Source organism: Gambusia affinis, linkage group LG24, assembly GCF_019740435.1.
Source record: "Gambusia affinis linkage group LG24, SWU_Gaff_1.0, whole genome shotgun sequence".
Classification (NCBI taxonomy): domain Eukaryota; kingdom Metazoa; phylum Chordata; class Actinopteri; order Cyprinodontiformes; family Poeciliidae; genus Gambusia; species Gambusia affinis.
Window position 1 is genome coordinate 11,565,051 of NC_057891.1, and position 23,775 is coordinate 11,588,825.

The window sequence follows — 23,775 nt, forward strand, 5'->3', positions numbered from 1 at the left end:
CGTTGGCTCCAAGACATCTCTGGCTCCACTCCCCACATGAAACACACATTAATAAGTGTTTCCCACAGGTCATTATGGCGCCATTAACCTAATTCACTTCTTATGACCTGTGTGCTGGCGTTCATTTCGAAAACAGTTCAATAATGAAATTAACGCTAGATCCGAATCAGAGATATTGTTGACTAATTAGGCTTCAAGCGCTTAAGACTGAGATTACTTTAAAAAGTCAGATTATGTAAGAGCATCTAAAACCCTTTTACCCAAACCGATAAAAGTACTCATCTTCTTTATCTAGATATCTTCTAGAGAAAGTACAACACTGTGAAAGGTGCTGTAGTGAGACATTCCCACCAGCTCGCCCTTAGCGTGGCATCTTGGCTCCTCTTCAAACATTCCTGCCTTCAGACATGACATGGCGTCACATCTCGTGAGGAGCTTCTCCTTGCGGCGTGCAGCTGCCTTTCTGTACAAATCTGTTGCGACAGGAGCGTCTACCTCAACACAAGTTATCATGTTTGTTTTTACTTTTATTGCCCCTCTTAAAAACGCAGGTAAGCGTCTAAATCACAAGGTAATGGTTATCCAACAGGATCGTCATTTAAGCTCAATTATGTGTCATTGTGGGACACAAGCTGACGACTTAGATGAACAAAACCTGTAGGAATGTGAGTGCGTGGCTATGAGGGCTGAGGTTGGTGGCTTCCTCTCTCTACTTTCATATCTGTGCAGCTTTAACGCTTACAGTCATCTCTCTTTAATCACTCAGACATGAAAGATTTACAGTTGCGTGCCTGCAAGTGTTCGCAGGTCTTTTGCCACCGTGTTTGCACATGTGCGTTCATCCGTGTGCCCCTGGTGCGATCGGGTCTCTCCCCGAGATCTGCTGGTAGGCGAACTGTCTGAGACAGATCGGCCAGAGGAGGGCGTGGCGGCGCGGTGTGTAGAGGCCATGTTTAAAGCACATCTGCTCCTCCTGGACTGGAATGCATCTGAGGCGTGGAGACAATCGAGGTCAGGCCCCGCTCGGAGAGAGAGGAAACACTCAGGCAGAAAGGTAAGAGTAGTCCTCGCTCGGCGCAAGCATTCCTGTGAGTCTCAGAGGGTTCCTCATGAGGGATTTCTGCTGCTTCAGATATTTCTGCTGAATTAGTGTTTGACCTACTAAACGGGGTGCTTTCGTCTTGCAACCATCAATCTTGTAGAATCTCCAACCAAATCTTGTTAACCAACAACAGCCAAGGTGCCCAGGCATACTCACAAGGATCCCTGACGTTATCAAACTCCAGGCACTCAGCATCTTGTTGACTTTGGAGGAAAATGTCTCTGATTGTGATGATGTCAGCTTGAACTACCACATTCTACAGCAAGTCCAGACATACCTCCTGGTATCAAGTTGTGTTAAGTCGGCCCTTGTTGCTGCTGTTCACAAGGCCTGCAAGCATCCGAATCAAAGCAGGATCTGGCCCAGAAACTGCTTGTTCTTTTAAGCATGCGTTAACAACATGACAGTAATTATAAGTGTTTATTTTCATGGCGTAAAGCGTTATTTTGGCACATGGCGTCCTGAGAAGACAGAGTTTCTTTGTTTGCTCACAGCAGAACCTCATCACATTTCAGCTCGTCAATAATTGATGCTCTGCCGCGGTGAGGCAAGGCTCTCTCCGCCTGGTCCTGGCTCAGTCTGTGTGTGTGTGTGCGTGTGCGTGTGTGTGTATGTGTGCGTGGGTGGGTGGGTGTGGGCTGGAGGTGCTGACATGTGGCTTCTGTCTTGCCGCTGGCCCTGCGCTGCAGACAGAGCCCGCTGCAGGAGGTGGGAGGTCAGGAACCAGCTGTGCGCTCGGGTCAGGCCGCTGCTCGGCACCTTCTATGGTGCTCTTCGTGATTAATTGTAGCTGCCTGATGTGCTGGGCCTGACCGAATGGTCACAGATGTGTCAAGGCCCAACCTTTATGTGCGTAAAGCAGATGAAAGTCTTCACACTGAGGGCTAAAGCTGTTCTTTGCATCCTGAGTGTTTTAACTCTGCTTTCGTGTCAGGCTGGGTTGGATGTCCTAACACATGAAACGCCTCGCTGGACCTTTTGTCCCACGCTGTGTTCTGGTTTGAGGGTTTGGATCTGAGCACAGTGGTTACATAACACGGCTGCAGGACGATTAGGGATGGGAATGACTTGTCCAAGCCTAAATCGTATCCGCCAATCTGGCTGGCCTCTCTGACCGTGAGGATGGCGTGCGCATCGGGGCCTCTGCAGACAAACTCAACCTGAAACTCCTGCAGGGTTAGAGGCAAACTGTGGCGTTTCATCTGTTAACAGAGCAGAATGGAGCTTATAATTAGATGGTGTTGAGAAGAATCAGAAAACGCATCAGATCCAGCACCTTTCTCCTCTCTCATTATGTGCTTAGCAGCAAATAATGTTTGGATTAAAGCCCCTCTAAACATCTGCCTCCCACAATACAGTTCCAGAAGAACATGGGTCCAACGTGTCGGCTCAAGTTGGCGAACGCCTCCCACCATGACTGATTGTTCCCCCCCCTAACCCTGACAGGTCGTGTCTTTGCATGCAGCAAAGGCAAACGGCATCGGGATCAGAGTCTGGAGAGGAGGCAGGTGGAGGTCCTGCGAGGTCAGAGCTCTGTTGGCTGGGGTTATGGTTTAATTCAAGAAGAGAGGGACGGACATTGACGTCATTGAATGGTGGGCCGTCGTTCACGAGGTGACCAGGGCGCACTCTAAATGATGGAGTCTTGGATGGGAGTACTGGTTGCTTCATGGTTCTGGGTTCACTTTCTGTTGGAACCAAAATACAGAGAATCACAACATCCATATCGTCTGAACCGCTGATACCAGGACACATCCATCCATCCAGCATCCGACCATCTGTCTGTCCATCCATCCATGAGTACATCCATCCATTCATTGAATCAATCAACTATCTGTCCAACCATCCATTTATTCGTCCATCCATCCGTCCGACCGTCCATCCATCTGTCCATCCATCCATCCATTCATTGAACCAACCAACCATCCAAAAATCCATCCATCCATCCATCCATCCATGAGTACATCCATCCATTGAACCAACCACCTGTCCAACCATCCATGTATTTGTCCATCCATCAATCCATCTATTCATTAATCCAGCCGTCCTTCCATCTGTCCTGTCTCCCTCCCTGCTAGTTAGGAAAACTGTTAAACTCCTAAATGTTGAATCCCAAACTTTAAATATTTAATATTCTGTTATTCCTGCTCTTAACCTCAATATAAAGGTGAAAACTCTGGTGAACAGAACATCTGACCCCAACGTTCACGTTTCCCTGGTCCTAAAACAAGCTGGTTTACTTCCCCTGTTTTTCATGTCACAACAGAAGGTTTCTCCACATCTGGCAGCATCAGGGGATTCCTCCCTGATGTCAGGTGACTCCAGATCCCCGGGAACTGTTGGAGGTCGGCATCCATCTGCTGTTTGGAAACATGATCACATAATCCACTGTGGGTTCAAGTAAAGCTCAACGTTTTCCCAGGCGTTCAACTTTGTGATAAACAGTATAATGTACATGTTTTTAATTGAACCCTTTGAATCAAAAGATGCACCAAGACAAATAAGACCAAAGTTGTAGCAAAGCAAAATTATCCCTCGTAATGACTCGTTTAGTTACTTCGTCCATATGTTCCAACCATTTTAGGTGACATTCGAACAAGTATGTAGTGTTTACAATTTCTCGGACCAACCCCTAACAAAAACATACCAAAGTTCAGCCTTCGACGATGGAGATGACTCAAGATAAACCCCTCCACGTAACAACCTTAGTGTTGCTCCATCTGGCTATTTTAGGGGCTGGTTTACACAGCTGGTAGAACCTCACAAAGTGAGTAATTGGCCAAAATGGGGGACTGAAGTTTACATGACATATTCAAAGTAGATTTGTAGACAACGGAGGATTATTTGCTGGAATATCGCTCCCCTCTGGCGAGCTGGATGTCACCGGTTAAGCATTTTCCACCGGGGTTCTGTTTTGACTACTGCTGGTGCCAATTACTATAATTATGTTTCACGCAGAATGTCAAACTGCTCTATATTTGTCAATGATTTTCTCAGCGGTGTAGCTGGCTCTCGCTCCGCTGCTTCTGAAACATGCCTGCTCATAAGTGGGCTGAAATTTAACCCCTTAGAGGGCCGACGCTCAGCCATAACACAGACTGGAGGAATGCCAGGCGGTCCGACTCTAACAAAGCACTATCTGCTGTGAGAACTTCCAGATACGCCGTGTTTGTCTTCTCCTTTTTAAGGCGGTGTAATGACGCGTAGGGTATGGGACAACTGTGCAACTGGAGCATGAGCGGATGAGTCAATCAGGTGTGTTCATGTTTGGAAATGGTTTTTAAGTAAGCAACACTTTCACACACCCAATTAGCTCCACTTCACCCCCCACCCTCTCCGCTGACACTACGTGTTTTTACAAAATCCGTTGGGCTCTGCAGTCGGATTTACCTCCAATCCGGGAGTACTGGGAATCTGCAGCACATTTTTCCCGTCCAGACAGTCGACTTATCCATCAACTAAACGTCCGGGGGGTGGGGGTTCCCGACAGGTAACCTGTCTGCTCCTAAACAATGATGTCTTGTTGTTAAAGGAGGCCAAGACGTTAGTCATGAGCTATTTGGGGTTGGGGTTTTGGTGATGGTTTCTGGGTGTCTGGTCTGGTTAAAAGAAAAAATGTGAAAAATGTGCAGGTGAGTGTGATTACTTGTGTCTGTCTGCTGGACGGACTGTTCATTTGGCACAGTGAGTTCAGTATTTGTGGATTTTTCTGCAGAATGCGACTCATAATTATTCAAGGTAAACCTCTGTATTGGCTGCTTTTTTTTTTTTTTACTTCAGCATATCTAAAATATTCCTAAGGAAATGCAGCTTGGGAAGCTGAAACACATACATCCTACTTGACAAGCTATTTGCAAAGCTGCCAATCTAGGAACACCATTTATTTTTCCTTGATGCTGATTGGCTGGAACCCCCAAAGGTGGAGAAATGGAAAAGTTATGCTTCAGTGATGGAGCTAAAATTGTTTCCACTGTGCGTATTAAAGTATGTAACAGTATATTTGGTCTTTGAAACATTAAAACAGACAGTTATAAGGGATTTTGGAGGTTTTGCTAATTTTAACTATTTGTAGCTTGCGTCTTCTGTATTATCAATAACATGAATGCTACTTGTGTCCACATTTAGAAAAACTGTTTTAATTCAACATTCTTGATGTTTTCTAAGAGTCATGCAAAAAAAAACTTTTTTGGCATATTAATATCATTTGTAAGTTGTTAAAATATGCTGACTCAAGTCTCTTCTCATAACCAAAGGAGTGAAAACATGGAGACGTCTTTTCTACGCCTTGCTTCGTGACTCAACGCTTTTCGGTGCAAACCAGATGAGGTCAAAACGTTTTCTCTTTATTCTGATGCTTTTTTTTCTAATCGTAAAGGACATCCTTTAAGGAATGAAACAGGTAATTTGTTCTCTTCAGATTAAAAACGTATGTGCCAGATCCGTAGCCTCGTCGTTGTGTTGTCAGCGAGCTGGTCTTGGAGCGCCGCTTCTCTCCGGTGATTCCTGACTTTTTTAAAGGGCCGACTTTAAAACACGGTCCTTTATTATCCCCGCTAGTTTGCCAAGATTTATCCCATTAAAGTCTGGAATGCCCTCACGTGGGAAAAGGACTGAGTGTGAACACAGTCGACGTCTTTGTCCCGCCTGCTTCACGCGTAGCTGTGTGTGTATGCGTGTGTAAAGTCTGGTGGAGGATGCCCTGCTTTTTGTTTCCTCTTGGGCTATTTCTGTCTGGACAGAACTGGAAGCTCTGCTCTGTGTAGCGAGTGGGGCCGATTTGTCTCTGTTGTGTGTGTTTGTGTGTGCGTGTGTGTGTGTGTGTGTGGGCGGGTTTATCCCCAGGAAGACGCTGTTTCAGCTGTTCGGTGGAAGAAACTTGAAAAGCAATGCCGCAAATCAAGACGAACCGAGCAACATTGATTTTGATTTGTGCGACTTTGAGGAGACGCAGATTTGTGTGTGTGTGTGTGTGTGTGTAAGCAGCTGAAATGATCCGATTCTCTTGTTTTGTTCAGGGAAAAGCTGGCCGTGGCTCGCCTGCAGAGGGAAGTGGCACGGAGCAAGAGTGAAGGAACAATGGTAAAGTACTTCCTCCTCATTCACAACGACATGAAGGCTTTGGGTATTTAAACCTCGGAGTAATTGTCAACATTTACTGTGGATCTTTTCTAAATCACGCAATGTCAAATATGTGCGTTTGCTCCAATATATATATGAGTTTAACAACACGTTTGACGTCAGTGACACATCAGAGACTTCTGATTAGACATGTGATCAATCTTTGTGTTTTATTGAAACTGCTTGGTTTTATGGCAACAACCTTTCTATTAATTGTATTTGTCACATTTCCCATAAAACCAATGTTCAGACTTTGCGTATACCAATCCCAGCCTGCCGTTCCAAATCTGAGCGGTTTGGCCACAACAACCACGTTTCTTTGAGGCGTTTGTGCTGACAAGCTCGGTGGGGGCAGCATCATGCTGTGGGGTTGTTTCCCTACCAGAATGACTATTCTGGTTACAGATGAGAAGAAAAAAAACAGCTGAAAAAATGAGGCTAACATTGGAATAGTTTATCTTAACCCTTACTGATGGTTTGAGAAAAAGCAAATTATTTAATTTACGTCAGCCAAGAAGACTTTATAATATCCAGAGGCAACACAGCAGAACAATCACAAACATGAAAACTGTTCATACTCATGTTGAGTGAACGTAAACATAGAAGCAGAGCCCACTGTCTCTGTTTCCGTAGATCAAAACTTACGTTCAGTTTCAGTCATTATTGGTGTTAATGTTCAAATATCTGATCAAAATACTTGTTGGCTGTTCAAGGTTCTTCAGGGTTTAAGTCCTGGTTAGGTGGAGTTGAGCAGATGGAGCTGTAGGAGCTCATCTTCCTCTTCCTCCCGGTTGGAGCAGCCAGTTTTTCTCTGAGGCAGGTCAGAAAGTCGCAGCATGTGATGGAGCTGCGCTCAGCTGATGCTCCCACCGCAGGCTCAGCTGTTTGGCTTCACCCCGGTGACGCCTCTTGTTCTCTTTAGGGCAACAGGCCTACAGGACCAGCACACACACACACACACACACACACACACACACACACACAGACACGCACACACACCAGGGAGGGATGATGAACTCTCAGGATGTTCAGACTTGGTGTTGGGATTCTCCCTGATGCCTGGAGCTGAATCTGCTGGTTTTCTCTTCCCGCCTCGCCCTGCTGTGGACGAGGTCAGCAGCGGAGAGGTTTCGGCCGCAGGGCAGATCGTTTCTACCATTAACGCTCGGAGTTGGAGCTGCACAAACAACCACACACTCTATCATCCCAGGCAGAAATCATCCACACGCTACGTGTTATTGTTTACGTTCGGGAATTTTGAGCATCCACACAACGCTGGGGGGCAAAAAGACTGTTCTTTAAGAACCAGTAACTAAATGGAACCTGGAGATGGAGTTGTTATTAATTCATGCAGTGCGCCACAGCAAAGGCAAAAATAACGCACCAAAACCGCTAAAGAATAACTCAGAACCACTTGTATTCTTCTTTTTTCTTGCTCTCTGTTTCAGCTACGCTTTACACAGACCTGTTGCCATAGCAAAACACCAAAAAACAGGCAAACATTTCCCACACAAAGAACAGAATATTCAGTACATTTCAGTGTTAATATTTTAGGCTTTATATTTATTTTGCGATCATCAATAAGTGATGGTCTGAACACAGCTGTGGTTGATTAGCTAATTTAACAACCTGCTATACTGACGATCTGTCAGATTTTGTGTTTAGGTTACCTTTTTTTTTAAATTTTGCAACTGAACTGAAAGACACCGAATTCCACAGCACGTCTACATGTTGAGGTTTTCATAGTCAAGCTAGCATAACTGAACTACTTCGCTCTCTCTCACTCCTTTTTTCGTAACTTTTACTTGACTTTATCTACTTGTCATAGTGTTGACAATTAGTAGCAAAGCACGGCGCCGCTTTTACTTTTATATATTACAAATACTTTTAAGATTTATGTTGAGAATTTAACAGCTAAAACCAATGGTAGTCACCGTCAGCCAGCAGCTTTTTGCCTTCCAGCCCTACAGCGTGTCTGTATTCTGGATTGATACTTCCAGATATTGTTTTGTTGGGATAATATCCGTTTTTATTCCTGCCTTGTTCTTGTTTAATTTGCTGAAGCTAAGGGTGACACCTGTGAGTGTGGGCATCCTCTGATCCCAAGGAAACACTCCTCTGAAGTGGACTGGGTGACATGCTAATCGCAGGAACGAGCGTCCGCTCAGGCTGAGTTATCTGTGCCAGACAGGAGGGGGGCGAGGATGGAGGGGAATATCGCTAAGCTCCATTTGAAATTAGGATTATCCCCGTTGGATTCCCCTTCGCTGTCTTTCTGCCTTTCCTGGGAGGTTTCAGAGTTTCAGCGCTGCCTGGAGGAGATAATTGCCGAAGCGCTACTAACCAGAGGAAGACCCCCACTCTGTGCCCACCTTCTGCCCCAGCCCCCATCTATTCACATCCATTAAACCCTGTGTGATCAGACTGAGCAGTTCTCCTCCGTTTGAGCTGAGAATCTGTCACAGAGATGTCTTCACAGCTCAGTGCAGCAGACCTGAAGCTTAATGGTGTAAATGACAGATTTACCCAGTGAATGTGTGCTTCTACTGGATGTCCTGATGTTTATTCTACAGGAAGTGTAGCTCAGTTGAACTGTTTAAGCTAGCTTAATACATTAGTTACAGTTCTGAATGTTCATCTGTGTGGGTTTCACGAGAACAAGATGAAATATTGAAAATATTTCAACGGTTTCACCAGCTAATCTTGACGAAAAATGACTACAGCTTATTGTTTTTTCATATTTTAAGATGTTACGCATTTCATTTTTACTCTCAGGACAAACATTTCCGAGTTCCAAGTGGAACAAACAGAAAGACCGACAGTACCTGAAATGAGGGGCGTTCCAAACCAACCTCAACCTGAAAATCCAATATGGCTTCCCCAGGTTTGAAAAGAAAGACTAGGGGCAGAGTCGAACTTTAAGACAGACAATCAGTCTCTCCAATTTTTCTTTACTATATTAACACAAAATGACCAGATTCCCAAATTTTTTTCACTCTCATTCATAATTGTGAGTTCATTGCATATTTTCTTCAAATGTAGTCAAAAACATTGGGTTGAAGTGAATGCTAACTCCTTATCACAGGTGGCAGTATTCCTTACTTCTACTACACCGCTAATATCACACAAGTAATTATCACAAAACAAATCATAAAAACAATTGTGAAATCCTGGGGAACAACTGCTGTACATCAATTGTTAGGGAGAACATTTATTTATTGCATGTATAAATAAAATGGAAAAAATCTGGCATTACGTTGGATTGCTAATAGCTAGACTCTCACTTAGCTTAGCAGTCCAGTCCGTTTGTGACCAGTTAACGTATTTTTCGAACCCATTAGCTTCCTAGCTTGTTAGAAAGCTAAGACGTTAATGCACTAATTTACAGTTTGAGTGTTAACAGAGCAAATGCTAACATTACAATTATTAGTGGCTAACAGTTAGCCAGTGGCGGTATTGTCTGTGTTAATAAATCGTTAATATCTTCTTTCTGCTAGATTAACCTTTGCGCTAACGTAAACAGATGTCTTTGGCTAGCCCAACAGGAAGTCCTTGTTAGCCAACTCTGTCAACAGACCAACTTGAGAACTACTTTCATACTTCAGACTCAGAGTGCTTAGCATAGATAATTCAGTATGTCGAGTTTAAAGCATACCTTTATACCCAGGGTCCATAAACCCAAGGTAAAGTGATACAGGAACCAACATTGTAGAAATCCCTTAAATAGTTCAGATAGTTTGTTTAGGCTCCCCACAAATCCGGCCACACAAGACATATTGTTCATGATGTGGGAAAACAGAGGACTTCGTCCTGAAACAATCCCTCTCTGTCAGTTTTCCAGTCAAGCCCTGTATTGACGGCTCCGCCACGCTGCAGGTTTCCTCTGGAATCCTCCAGGCGTGGCGCGGGGCCGGGCACCTCCCTGTCTCCTGCTCGCCTTTTGATGCCACTCCAGAGTGCAACCCCAGTCCATCGGGGGCAGGATGTAGGGGTTTCCTGAGTCTCGTAAAGGCACGCAGCGAGTCTGGGGGGGCATTTAAGATTACGCCCTGCTGGAAACGCCTGTCTAAACAACACGTGAAAATAAACGGGCCGGCTTTGGAGAAACACTTGGCTTCATTTTTCCTCTGGGTTTGGTGCGGCCGCGCTCGCTCTGGGGGCTGATTGCAGCGTTTGATGAGGGAACACATGCAGGATGACTAGAAGCACTGTTTTTACCTCACTGCCTGTTACTTTACATCAGCACAAAGTAGTGCATATTACAAAAGTTAAAGGAAATTGACAGTTTTCAATTTTTCTTTTCAATTCAAAAATACCTTTTTGATCCCAAAAGGAAATTAAATGTTGTTCTTTACAGGCCAAGTCCTTTATGGTTTGTCACAAACAGCGACTGATGTTCTTCTGTTGAAAATAGCCCTGGATTTGTTCGGATAGGACTGCTTTTCCAGGATACTTTGGGTTTTGGATTGAAACCAGACAGTTAACTTAATAAGACCAAATTACAGACAATTTGGCTTCAGAGTAAAGTTTTACTCTCTCTCTCAGAGTAAAATGGGCGGACCACAAATGCGTGTTACACTTAGTTTTCTTCGCGTTGATCTATTTCTTCCCAAATATGTTGGACTTTGTGGTTGTAAGATGACAGAATGAATAGTTTTGAACAAATATTGTTCCGATAGCGCAGGGCTACATTGAGACCTTAAAGATCTTGAGAAATCCTGGAGAAAATTGAATTAGGACAGCTGAACTTTGTTACTGGAAACAGACATCAGAGCAGTTGTTCTTCTTTGGGTCAGTCTAATGAGAAATCCTCTGGATAAGTGATTAAATGATGTTCTCCTCGTCCCAGTTGATGACCACACAAGAAGAGCTACTGATTCCTGTCGCTTTAATGAGCTGGCAGACCCAAGGTATGATATGTTATCTGACAGTGATTTATGAGTGTCTAAGACGCAGCTTCAGAGCGGAAATCTTTTGTGCTCCTAGCAGATAAAGAAGCGTTTTAAGGGTTTGAAAGCCGCGGGGGAAGGCTCCAGCCTCGGCCGGCACTCCGGGCTGGGTTCTGACAGCTGTTTGTTAGAACGGGTGACAGCGTGGAGGTTTGGGGTCTCAGGTGTCGTCTCTGCAGATTGGCCTTATCAGACCAGGCAGGGGCTGGAGCCGAGACGGGGTCCCCCGGCTCCCAGCGCTTAGTGTATTCACCGGGGTGACAAACGCTGACAGCCGGGCCCAAATCACACCTCAACACCGGGCCTTTCTACCTCTATCTATTGGTTTTCCCTATGAAAGGCTGTGTGGGTGTGGGGGGATGATAGATGAGCCACTCATATTCCTGGGTGCTTGTATTATTGGTATTATTTTCTACAGTGCCGGAGGCTCTCGGAGGGAGAGGTGCTGCCCTCTAATGTAGACGCTCTCCGTGATAATTGATTGATGGAGTCCTGTGGGACACAATGCGCCCACTTTTTACTGAATAAAACACTCTTTAGACTCAAATCCGTTTCAATAGAAAGTCACTTTTACGCTTTTTATTGTATTTCAAATGAAACGTGATTGGAGTGTGTGAAACTGAGCTTCAAATCCCTTCGTGCAGCGTGGTATGGAAGCCCTGGGCTGCAAAACACAAAGTAGAAAATAAAAGTAAAAAACTAAAACTTTGTCAGGAAATACTTTATATTGATTCCATTCAATTAGTATGCTACATTTTAAATATCCATATTTTTTATATTTTTTTGTATGGAAGACTTGAAAGGCAAAACACCACCCAAAAATAATAATAGAGATGAAGCACAAGTAGAATCATATGCCTCACAATTGGAGACAAATGTTAACATACAACACAAGCAAGGACAATAAGTAACACTTTTGGTTCTGTTTGTGGGTTTTCAGATCTATATTTAGGCTCATTGTTTTCACATAGCTCTATTTATTGTGACTCAAACACGGTTCAGGCTCCAAGTTACTTCAGTGACAAGTTAGTTTTATGCATTTTTCTGTGTTAGATGTTAAATGGATGAGAAAAGCAAATCCCAACATCGGATACCAACATTTTAAACAATTGTATGTAAGGCCTGAGCTGCAAAACAAACTAAAAACATGTAGGGATGTAAAACACACAGTAATTATAGATAATAGCAAAATCAAAAATACAACAGCAAAGGACAATGTAGAATGTTTTTATTTTGTGATATAGATTTTTATAGATGCTGTTTTTATTAAAAACTATTTAAACCAAGTGTCTCTTCAAGAGAAATCAAGTTTTTTTTTGCTTTTTATTGAATTTCGGAGTGATATCCTTTGTTTTACTACGGAAGCTCAAAGCTGTCAAACACTACAAAATAAGAAATTAGTACAGAAACTCAAAATGCACCATCATTTGAGAAGTAGACACATATTTTGTACAACAGATCCCATAATAACTGGTTCTGTTTTGTATGTTGCTAAACTATTATTTTGTTGCCAATATTTTTCATCTTGTGGGTAGGAATAGGGTTGAAAAGCAATTCATGTGAAATTGGCGCAAAGTAAAGATTGAATATTATCACCTTCCTAAAATAATGGCGTAACGAATTTTTTGCCAGAAGAAAATGTAGGCACAAAAAAAATACTTTTGGCAAAACATGATAAGCCATTATTTTAGGAAGGCAGTGATATGTAGAAAAGCTCCTCATGCCCACTGTTGAGTACTGTACGAGACCTGTGATTTTGTGGGTCTGTTTCTCTTGCAAGGATTCTGGTGAACCTTTTTATGACTTGTAACTGGCAGAGATATAAAATATTTTATTTAAACTAAAGCATCTATCTGTAAAATCTGTTTTGTTCAGCTTGTGTTTTTGCAGGTTCCATGTTTAAATTCCAACAATTCTAGTACTATTTCTATCTCACACTGTACTCTTATATTAATACTTCAACAATGGCTCAAACGTTCTTTTTAGAAATGTCAAATTTTGAACGTGAAATGGTTAAGAAACCCTGGATATCTTGGTTGCAGGATATCAAACCAGCTACATTAGCTAGTTTCAGCCAAGGACAACTACTAATTATGTTACAGTTTCTGAATGTAGCGCGCACACACACGCAGACACAGAGTCACTGTTGTATTTATGTTTTATTTATGAATGAGGGACCTGCACGCTACTTGTGTCCCTGATGTTTGCTTTAGTAGCGAGCCCCTGATCCGCTCCCAGCCCTTTGATTAGGCAAAGAGCCCCAGCAGAAGGAGAAAGGGGGGAGGTTTCAGTGTAATGAAGAGATTATTGAGACCCCCCCTCCTCCCGCAAACTGCGTCCCAAACCCATGTACAGTTACAGATGGACGTCCTCTGCCAGCAGAGACAGAGTCAAGGCTGAGCGCTACATGTACAGCCACTTAATGTGATAAAGCTGGCCTTTTACAGGAGACGACATGGTAGGGACAAGCAGACGGGCTCTAATTAATTTAAAGTCCTTGGTGGATCGTGCCGGGGTATCATGGGGGTTTGAGTCTTTTAGTGAATCAGCTTAGATGAAAGTCATTACTGTCTAATGTTGACCGAATTAAGGCAAGGTTCACTCCTGGAGGATTTCAGACGAGACTTCTTTCTACCTGTCTGATTTCACAACAGCTCCACAGATTCATGGAGATAAACTCTGGAGAAAACCCAAAAGTTTGGATCAGTTTCTTTCTTTTCGGAATAAGTAGAGTTCATTTAGACTGATGTGGCTCTGGACATGTGTTTGGGAAGATTGTCCTGCTAAAAGACCCAAATGTGTAAAAGTTGTGTAAGTTTAAAATAGTCCACTGTCTTCAGGATTTTGACTTTAGCAAAGCAACTGTACCACTGAGAGGGAAACAGAGGTCCGGGGTTCAAATCCCGGACGAGCCCCCAATTATTGTGAGTAGTTAGTTAACAGAAGGTTTAAAAGCTGAGGGCCTCACCTGCTGTCCCATAGTGTTGCACATGAAATGAAGCTATGTTGGGCATCTAATTGATTCTTTGTCTCATCCAACCATTAAAAAACTTGGCTTGTCCATGTGGAAAGCTTCAAATTTCAGTCAAGCTAAAACTTGTTGATTGTTGGGTAAGGGACTTCTTTCTTGCTCTGCACTGTCTCCTTTCAAGTTGAGGTCAAGCTGGTTAGTGTCAGATGGTTAAAATGTGGTCAAGACTGGGACAAGGATCCTAAATAATGAATCAAAACTGCCTTTGGACAGATGAAAGCATGCTAACATTAAGCTCTTGGATGCCTTTTCTAGTTTAAAGTCAAGTTGGTACCAAGAACCAAGCAAATAAACTGTACTTTCCTTTTATTATATACAGGCCAGCAAAATATTTTATTGTATTCTTAAAACCTCACATTGACTCTTTCAAGCAAATTTCTAGTCATTGAGGCTAATTGGCTCAACCGTTCTCTTGTCTGGCTGTAAAAGCTTTTCTTGAAACATATTTGGCAAATTTCAGACTCTTTTCGGAGCAGATGGTTCCTACTAATCTCCAAATTCACAGTACAAATTGACCTAAAGCTAGCATAACTGTGGGTTATGACTATAGTAGTCTAGCATCTTCCAGTAGGAGAGGATTGACTTGTAGATGCTCTCTACACATCTTCGGTTTCTTTCCTTAGGAGGGGACAGTTTAGGTCATCGGTTGGGTTTTACTACTCTATCACAATCCGGACCACACACTGAAACTCGTTTTGGAGTAGATAAACCAGGCTAATGTCAGGTTTATGCTAAACCTCTACCCAACCTCAACATGAAAGCCTCTTTGGTGCAAAGAAACCAACCAGACCCACACTGACTCCTACAAAACTTGTTCTTTCCTTTGGACACAGACGCTGTCAATTCAGCAGCTGCTAGTTTCTGATCTCGTCTTGGTGGTTCCAGGGGAACGTTTTTGAGAGTCTTTGGTGGGTTGATTGAGAGGTTGTGTTCTTAACTGTCACTCTGGTTGAATTTTTATGCAATAAAAGAAGCTGATGTTGGCTAGCACACCAGAAGCGGCTCCAAACCCTGGGGTCTTACGTCACGCTTCATCTGGCCCTGCCTGCATGGATACGTTTCTGTGTCAGGCAGAAAATGAAGCTGGTCTCCACGGTGACAGAGGTCACGTTTAATCCTGAAATCCCAGCTCGTTTCAGATATATAGCTCAGCATTCCAGCCCATTTTAAAGATTACTCCCTCTCTCTCTCTGTTCTATTTGCTTTCCTACCAAGTGTAGGGCATTGTTTAAAGGGACAAAGTGAGGTTTTATCACAGGACTGCATTGCCCTCTGCAGGGCACACCTGGCATTACACCTGGCCATCTTGATGTCAGCCAGTTAAAAACAGGATTATCTTCCTTAGTGGTTGGATTAAGTTAAATAAATTTTCCCACAGGGAGTTTCCAGGCTTGATTTGAGCCGATTCCCTCCTCGTGGCCACTCTGCTTCTCGCAGAATGTGCTTTCAATTAGCAACAGCAGCAGCAGCAACAAACCAGTTCAACAAGAAAAACTGGCTTCATAAAGATACAGTAATGTTTGACTTAATGATTTTTGGCCTTGTAAAGTAGCTGAAATCATCCATATTTACCACAAAAGGCAGCGGCAGGGTTTTACTGCAGATGCTGACTGTTAATTGTGAGGTTGTTGGCGAGTGACGGGTCGGCGGTTTCTGCCTCGGGTGCTCGAGAACGAAGCTTCTGTGCAGAACAATACCTCGTCTAATGAAAGCATGCTTAGCATTTTTACCTCCTATTAAACCTATTTTCCATACCAGAACATGTTTGCACTTTATTACCAACACAAATAAAGCAAGTTTCTGGGCTGAATCAAAAAGAGGAGAGTTGCTGGTTTCTGCTGCTGGCAGAAGGAGGGAAGACTTTATGCTTCGGTTTGGCTGAATTTATGGCGGCCATTACCGCCCCCCCTGTCCCTCCGCCTTTAACCCCCTTCTTTCCCCCCGCCAGGAGGAAACCCACTGTTGTGTAAAAACTCAGCCGCTCGTTGTAGCCATGAATTTATGAGCAGAGCGAGAAGCAGGAGAGCTTTTAAAGGTGACTCGGGTTTAATATCCTCTCCCTGACTGCTGACAGCTGCTGCTTCTGATAAAAACACACAGAATGAAAGGCAGCTCCCGATTGGCCGGTTAGCACCATCTACAACTCACAGCAATCCTTGAGTATTTGTTTCATAGCAGCTGAGCAGTTAAAAACCTTTGATTCTCATTGTTCAGCTGCTGTGCTTATTTCAGCCACTAGGTGTCCTCATAATTCTTTTCCTACAGGTGATTCTGCTATAAGCAGAGAGCAGGCTCTCTATTCGTCAGGATTACGATCTATGCAGCTCCAGCTAAACTCTCAGGGCTTTTCTCCGGTTTAGTGACTTTACGAGGATTTATTTAAGATGATATTCCTGGCAGGATTTCTCCAGATAGTCAATAAACGTCCAGCTATGAAACAGGCAGCCAGCTTGCAGCAGACGAGGCCAGAGAGCCTGAAAAACATTTCTCTCTCATTTGCTCCGTCAGCTAGAATTACCTCCACCAAGATTGCGGGAAAGAGTCCAGGATTGGTCGCCAGAGGGTTTCTCTTCTCAGATCCTGTGGATAAACTCATAAATGAAATAAAAAAACCCTGAAAACTGGACTTTCACTGGCTTTAATTTAGCACCTTCGCTCAATCTATTTGCTCATTTTACATTCCATCAGTAGCCAGGTTCGTATTTCTTCATAAACAGGATTTGTTGTTGGGCCTGTCACGACACTTTTTTTTTTCTTTTTTTTTTCCCCCCAAGTGATAAATTGTCTCTGAAGTTATTGTGATAAACTGGAATTGTTGTTTCGACACCATTTTCCTGTGTTATAGTGGTAGTGCAAGAGCACATTCTGGAAGATCAACAAAGTGTACATTTAACACTGGAACTGGAAGACATTTTAAATATCCAAAATAAACAAACAAAGCAACAATATTAAATGGATTATGGATTATCTCTGTAAACAAAATTGTCCTATTTGACAGGGGGAACTGTGGCTCTATGGGTAGAGTAGTCGTCTTGTGATCAGAAGGTTGCAAATTCGATTCCATCTCCCTCCTGCCACATGTTGATGTGCCCCTGGGCAAGGCGCTGAACTCCAAACTGCCTACCGATCTATATATATAGTGTATAAAGTGGTCAAAATGATTGGAAAAGCGCTATATAAGTTCAATGCATTTACCATTTGATTACCATCCTGTCTGTCCGCAGCGAGAAAAGCTGATCCACGAGCTAGAGGAAGAGCGCCGCCTGCGACTGGAGAGCGAGAAGCGCCTGCGGGAAGTGACCGAGGAGTCGGAGCTGGGCCGGGCGCAGATGGTCTCGCTGCAGCAGCAGTTCTCCAGGTACGATCCAACGGGCAACAACAACAACAACACTAAAAGCTCAAATTAGAAACAGTTATGTGTTTTGGGATTTTCCCTTCATTTCTTTCAATTTGACCGTTTTCTGCCTCTTAACTGAACTCACAAGCTTATTATTTACTTTTTTCTGCACTATTCTGCGTAAATATGACCTAAAAATAAAGAATCTGGATCTGATTCAAAACCCCAACGTTTTTTAGTGCGCTAAAGAAGACTGAATAAAGGATCACTTTTACCTGCTGATTGGACAAAAGTGTAATCTCTGCCTTAAATGTTTCCATTTATGCAAGTCAAAGCCTTGCTTCAAGCTAAAGCGTGGTGGTTGTATCATGATTTGGGTGTCTTAGCACCTCAAAGCAACTTTTTATTAAATGGAGTCTCAGAGCAAATAAATTACTAGCATATAAGTGGGTCTGAGTCTGATTAATGATTAGCTTATTAGAGAGCACGGTAGTGGCAGTATTATGGTGTGGTGCAGTTTTCTTATTCTTATTGTAAGATGTCACAATCATTGCATTTTCTTATTACTGGTGTGTTTTATCTCTTCCTAGCAGCTTTAAACCATTGTTCATCCTCAGAAATGGAGAAAACATTCAGTTTTCTGTCTAAGAAATTACCTGTAAATATTCCTTCAGTTCCACTTTTTCTTCTGACGTTGTAATATTCCTGCCAGAACCCGTCGGCTTTGCCTGGTCCCTTTAAAGCCAGGTGGTGCTCCAACCCTCCTCCTGACCTCCACTCCGTGGCTGTCCTCCGCTGCGGTGCTGCTGGAGTGTGACGGCGAATCAAGAGTCAGACGCCATAATTAGGAGATAGGCACGCACCGCTGTACTTGCGCAGGATTTCACATTGACTGCTTATCTTCTCATTAAGTCGGCTGGGAAAATCCAGTAAATTTTAATGGTCCCGGCGTTCTCTGCCGGGAGACGGATGAAATATTTAGGAGCTATTAGAAAAGACGCGTCACGTGTTTGATGGCGCTGCGTTGGGCTGGTTGCTCCGCTGGCTCTCGTTGCTGGCCTTTCCAGTTGGTTCTCTGGGGAGCGGGCCCGTACACAATGTGATTCTTTTATGAGCTGTTCCCAGCCGCTCCAGCAATTCATTCTCAGGTGTATAAATCATCACTGAGCTGCTGTCTCAACTTGTTTTCGTGTTTCTAACACAGCTCGCTGCACCTGTCTGCAACCTCCACTTTGGTCTAGTTGATGTCTATCAGAGGAGACTCCCTGTCTGGCCACGTGGAGTTTCTGTGGTTTCCTGCCAAGAAAATGCAATAAAAACAGAATCCCTCAACTCCAAGAGTGAGGGGTCGAATTAGCAGATAAGAGATAGTGAACCGTCTCTCTGATTGGGTCTTCCTCAGGTCCTCCATGAGACAGATAAATCTAGCTGGGGTTACCCAGGCTGATATTTCTCATTGGGCCTTGTGTGGCTCGGCAATTTCGCAGACCAGACATTTTATTGTATGTCCTTAAAACCTGTGATCAGAGCAAAGGAGGGGAACCTATAGAGGAATCTATAACGGAACTTAGCCATGAAATGTCCAGACAGGACAGCCTGTCTGGATCTTCTTCGCTTAAGCAGTGCTGAGTATTTACTTGATAGTGTACTGAGTGAAAGTGGAGAGGTGGACTCTGGGGCAAACTTCTGGGTAACCATAGAAGTTTCCTTGGTTGCCTCCATCACCACGAACCGTTGCCCCAGCCACTTTCAATCAAACAGTCAACCAACCAACCAACCAACCGTTTATTTGTATTGCACATTTCAGCAACAAGGCAGTTCAAAGTGCTTTACATTATAGAAACACAAAAATACAAAGTCATGACGACAACGATCAAGAAACGGTTCAGTTCATTTTATTTATATATCACCAACAAGTGGTGAGCACAGCTAACTAAAATGCTAGTTATGCTAACCCTCCAGCGCTAATCATAAACTATTTCCTGTTTTGTGGATCTACAAACTGTTTGTTGTCGATTCCTAGCAAGAAAAATTAGAACTTCCTTTGAAAACTCTTCATGTTTTAAGCCGAGTTTAATGCAAGAGTCTGCTTTTGAGTTGAAGGCTGCTGGATGTTCTTGGCTGTACATTCTGTGGCATTAAAATGGAACAAAAGCAAAAGAGCACGTCAAATGAAAAACTATTTTGTGTTGTACCAAACATTTCCTGTGAAAGAAGATATAAATACGTCGTCTGCTTTGGCTCTTATTTGCCAAAAGCCCCTGGCCGCAGACTTGAGTATGTGAGTTGGACCTATAAAAAAGCAAATCTCTTCCAATGCCAAACAGCTCAGTCTGCTACTGTGTGGTGGTGACATACTGGGAATTTAACATGTGACTCATTTCACATTAATTTCTTGCTATAAGAAGCTATACACCTGTGCAGCTATCGTTAACTTCTTGCATAATTCCTGGTTTTGCCATGGCTTTTATTACATTAAAATACTACAAGAAAGTCTTGGACAGAAAACACAGAGGAAGGAGGGATGACTCAAGACTTCTGCACAGTACTCTCCATACCAATGTAAGTCAAACAGCAGTTAATTGCATCGCTATGACATAATATATGTACTGATCAATTCGGGGCGTGTTATTTGTTGTGCATTAGAGGGAATGGAAACGTCTTTCTGTCAATGTGTCTTTAAAACATCCCCGCAAATCACGTCAGACGGACATCCAATCTCTTAAGCAGAGCGGGATCTGCTTGACCTCCGGGCAACAATTGATTTGCGTATTACTAATTAATTGGTGGTAGTGCTTTGAATGTTGAGGAATTAGGCCAGATGGTTGATGGTGACAGCCCTTCAAATTGTTCCAGAGTTCCTACGCAGTCTTGAAAAGATCTTGTATAATGTCAAATTTAAGCATTTGTGCTATGGGTGAGTTTTTTTTTTTGTTTCTGTACTTTATTCTCTATTCCACCTAGTAAATACATGAATTCCTTAAAATAGAGCCAAGTTTAAGAGTATATGTTAAGAATTGTCACAGCTAAAAATACCTTTCCTCTGTCAGTTCGGACCAAAACATTTTCACTCTAACCACTTTGTCTTAGACATAGGTGTACACTCACTACATCAAGTCCTTACACGCCCTCCCCCAACCAGTTGGGCTCTTATCCTGTTGTGGGTCACATGCCCAGCCCCTCCTGACTTTGGTCAATCCCCCTAAGGCTTTCCCCACTGCTTGCAAGTCCATGCTGTTGTTAAACTCCAATGGATTAGAGGCAGACTCAGCAGCCAGCAGGGGCCCACCCTTAACGCCCCACAACCCAGACATTCAAGAGCCAGAACAGGGCAGGGGAGACTGAAATATGGGGACAGAGCTACATCCTTCAGCGAATAATGACATTCGATGAATTTAAGAAAATTTAAAAGAAATAATTCAGCCGAGTGCATTTGGATGTCCTTTCTTGCTATGACGGTTAATTGCCTCAATTCATCTTCCTGGACTCACTTAAAGGATGACCGATGAGAATTCAAGCTCTAGCGGGCCTATGGAGGTCCTGGTTCTGGCCTGAGGATGAGAGAGGCAGCTCTGAGGTAATGAAAACTTTGACAGTCAAGAGAACTAATTGTTTTGGTCTTTCTTGATGCGTATGCTGTATCTTCCATACTTATCCTAGTAGAAACTTTATTTTAAAACTTTTGCTACCTGTAGCAATAATAGAGTACCTTCTAAAATGATCCTAAAGATAAAAGTTTGGTACTGTCTTTAGGACACTTAATTTCTCTAAAGAAATAAAAAACTATGCAAAATTTGGAGACAAGAGCACAACGTCTAGCAGACGAGAACATTAAATGGCTTAAAGAAACTTGAATAAAAAATTTTTTGGTCTTTAGCATCTTCTGGGATGCTAAAACAGGATGAGCCACCAGGTATCCTGTTTCTGGCCTAATGATGAGATAAGCAACTTTAAGGCAATGACAACGGACAAATCTTTGATGCCATAATTGCAGTTTTCTAGATAGAAATAATTCCCCAGTAATGACTCTGAAACTGTCTGTAAAATCTTAAGGTAAGCAAAGTGAAGAGTGAATAGATCAGTCTTGACTCTTTGCGTTGCCTCAAGTTAAAGACATTGACAGCCAGAACAAATGCTTGTACATTGTCAAAACTGCGGGCTTTTGACAACCGCTCAGCTTGACGTTGAATGATAACCATCTTGAAGGGCCCACTTCTCGACAGGATATGGGAGACTTACGGCCAGACTAACAACAGGCGCAGACGATGACGGCTGCCTGCAGATTTATGCCCCCAGTTTTCCTTCTGTGCAATACTCGGTGTGTGTAGAATGCCGGCACAGATGATGTAAACAGACAGGAATTGTGGACGGTCATGCTCAGGTTGATCCCTCCACGGTCCGCGGAGTGTAGTTCCGGAGGCGTGTACTGTACGCATTCATGTGCTTCTCTCATCATCATCTGGTCGGACTGCGGCGCTTTCAAACAGTGAGCTTTTTGCTGATGAATGCTGCTGGAGTCCAATCACCCAACCATCCAATCAAAGCTTGTCAAAGTGTTTTAATTTGGTGTGTTGGAAATCGCCTTGGCAGCTGCGAGGATTTAGCTTGTATAAATCAGGCCCATGTTCTAGGCAGCACATCTGGGGTCATTAACAGGAAATGGGGAGGTCTGTCTTTTGAAGTCACTTCCTCATGGAAGCAGAGTTGCTAAATGAGGAAACTGTGTCATAGGTGTCTGGGCTATTTTGGGAAAACCTTGTGTTTGGCCATTTTAGATTGGTTTTCACCTTGACTTTGAGTTGGGAATTACATCTCATCAAACTGGACAGCGATTTAACATCAATCCCTAAGTTTTACTTTGAGAGCAATCATTCGCTAGGTTTGTGTTTGGAACCCTTTCTGATATTTAGTTGTGCCACTAATACTTGTTCAAGCGCTCCAACTTCCGCCTTGGATTAAACACACTAGATGTGATGTTTGCAAGGCTGCTATCAAAGGTCAGATTACAAGCTTCTGTGGAAGTAGGGCATCCAGCCGCATACCAGGGCAACTTGCCTGTTTCATCAAGCTTATATAACTAACTGGTGCTCACAGATTGTTGCCTGAAGCGGAATAAAACATGTTACTGACCTAATGGTCATCATAGATTTGCTTTTCCTAACAGATGCTTAGGTTCGAACATACAGAGCAGCTCTTACTGAACTCTACTGTATCAGCAACGTAATACTCCACTGGCATTGTTTGGAAGATACAGAAAATACTGAGAGTTTGTGTTTAGTAATTCAAGGGTCACTTTAACAATGAATGGAGTCCAGAATATTTCCACCGTATGGTCTCTCAAGATCTCCCAAATTTTTTTTTGTCTCTATTTTTGTCTCATGATGCAATTTACCAAGGAAAAATTGAAAGAGCTATCCTTCATTATGAAGCGTATGAAACTGTATGCTAGATTTATGTGTTTTCCAATCAATAATTATTATATTTTTGCCTGAATTTTGCATTTACTGTTCTTCCGGTACAAGCATTAGTTTATAATTTCAGCCATTTTTAAGAATTTTACAGACTGATTGTGTTTCATTCGTATGCTTTAGTTCCTGTTGGATTTTTTAAAATTATGTTAGTTTTAGATCAAATGTCTTTAGCTAAATGTGGTTTTTACCTAAAAAAGAAAATATTTAGGTCTAAATAATGTTGATGAAGATCTGTCACAAGGCTGGATCAAAAAATGAGATCAAATTATGTATATATATTTAAAAAAAAATAGATCTAGAAATTTTGTAAAATCGATATTAACATAGCATATTAATATCGACCAAATACAGAAAAGAAAATGCATCACATCAAAGCTACCACTACGTCTGAGTAGCTTAATACCTCATGCTTGGGTCCAACCATAATCACCACCGCTGCTCCCTGTCTTGACCCTGCTTTGAAAACCGAGTGTTGGGCTCCTGCTGTCTCCATGACTGAGGTTCCTCCCTTGGAAGGCTGTATATCTTTCTCCCATGTGGGACGCACATGGCTGTTAGTCACTGATGGAAAACTTTACGGGATGTTTCTGAGGATCAAAACGCTTCCTTGCCTCTCTAATGGCTTCCTTTAGCCAGAGGTTGATCTCTGACTACTGTAAGTCTCCCCAAATGCTGGAGTCTCTCCATAGTTATTTTGAGAGGAATGTGACATAAAAAAGGTGATTTCATTATGTTTACTTGAAGACTTTCTGCATGGTATTGTTAAG

General features: G+C 42.9%; 1 protein-coding gene across 5 annotated transcripts in view; it reads left to right on the plus strand.

Moving 5' to 3' along the window:
• The window catches only part of LOC122827221 (nck-associated protein 5-like), a 126,084-nt gene that overhangs the window by 63,501 nt on the left and 38,808 nt on the right, over positions 1-23,775 (plus strand). For all 5 annotated transcript variants that reach the window (XM_044109920.1, XM_044109921.1, XM_044109918.1 and 2 more), the window contains 2 exons: positions 6,118-6,181; positions 17,425-17,558. In XM_044109920.1, the coding sequence (XP_043965855.1) occupies positions 6,118-6,181; positions 17,425-17,558 (198 nt within the window). The remainder of the gene's footprint in view (positions 1-6,117; positions 6,182-17,424; positions 17,559-23,775) is intronic.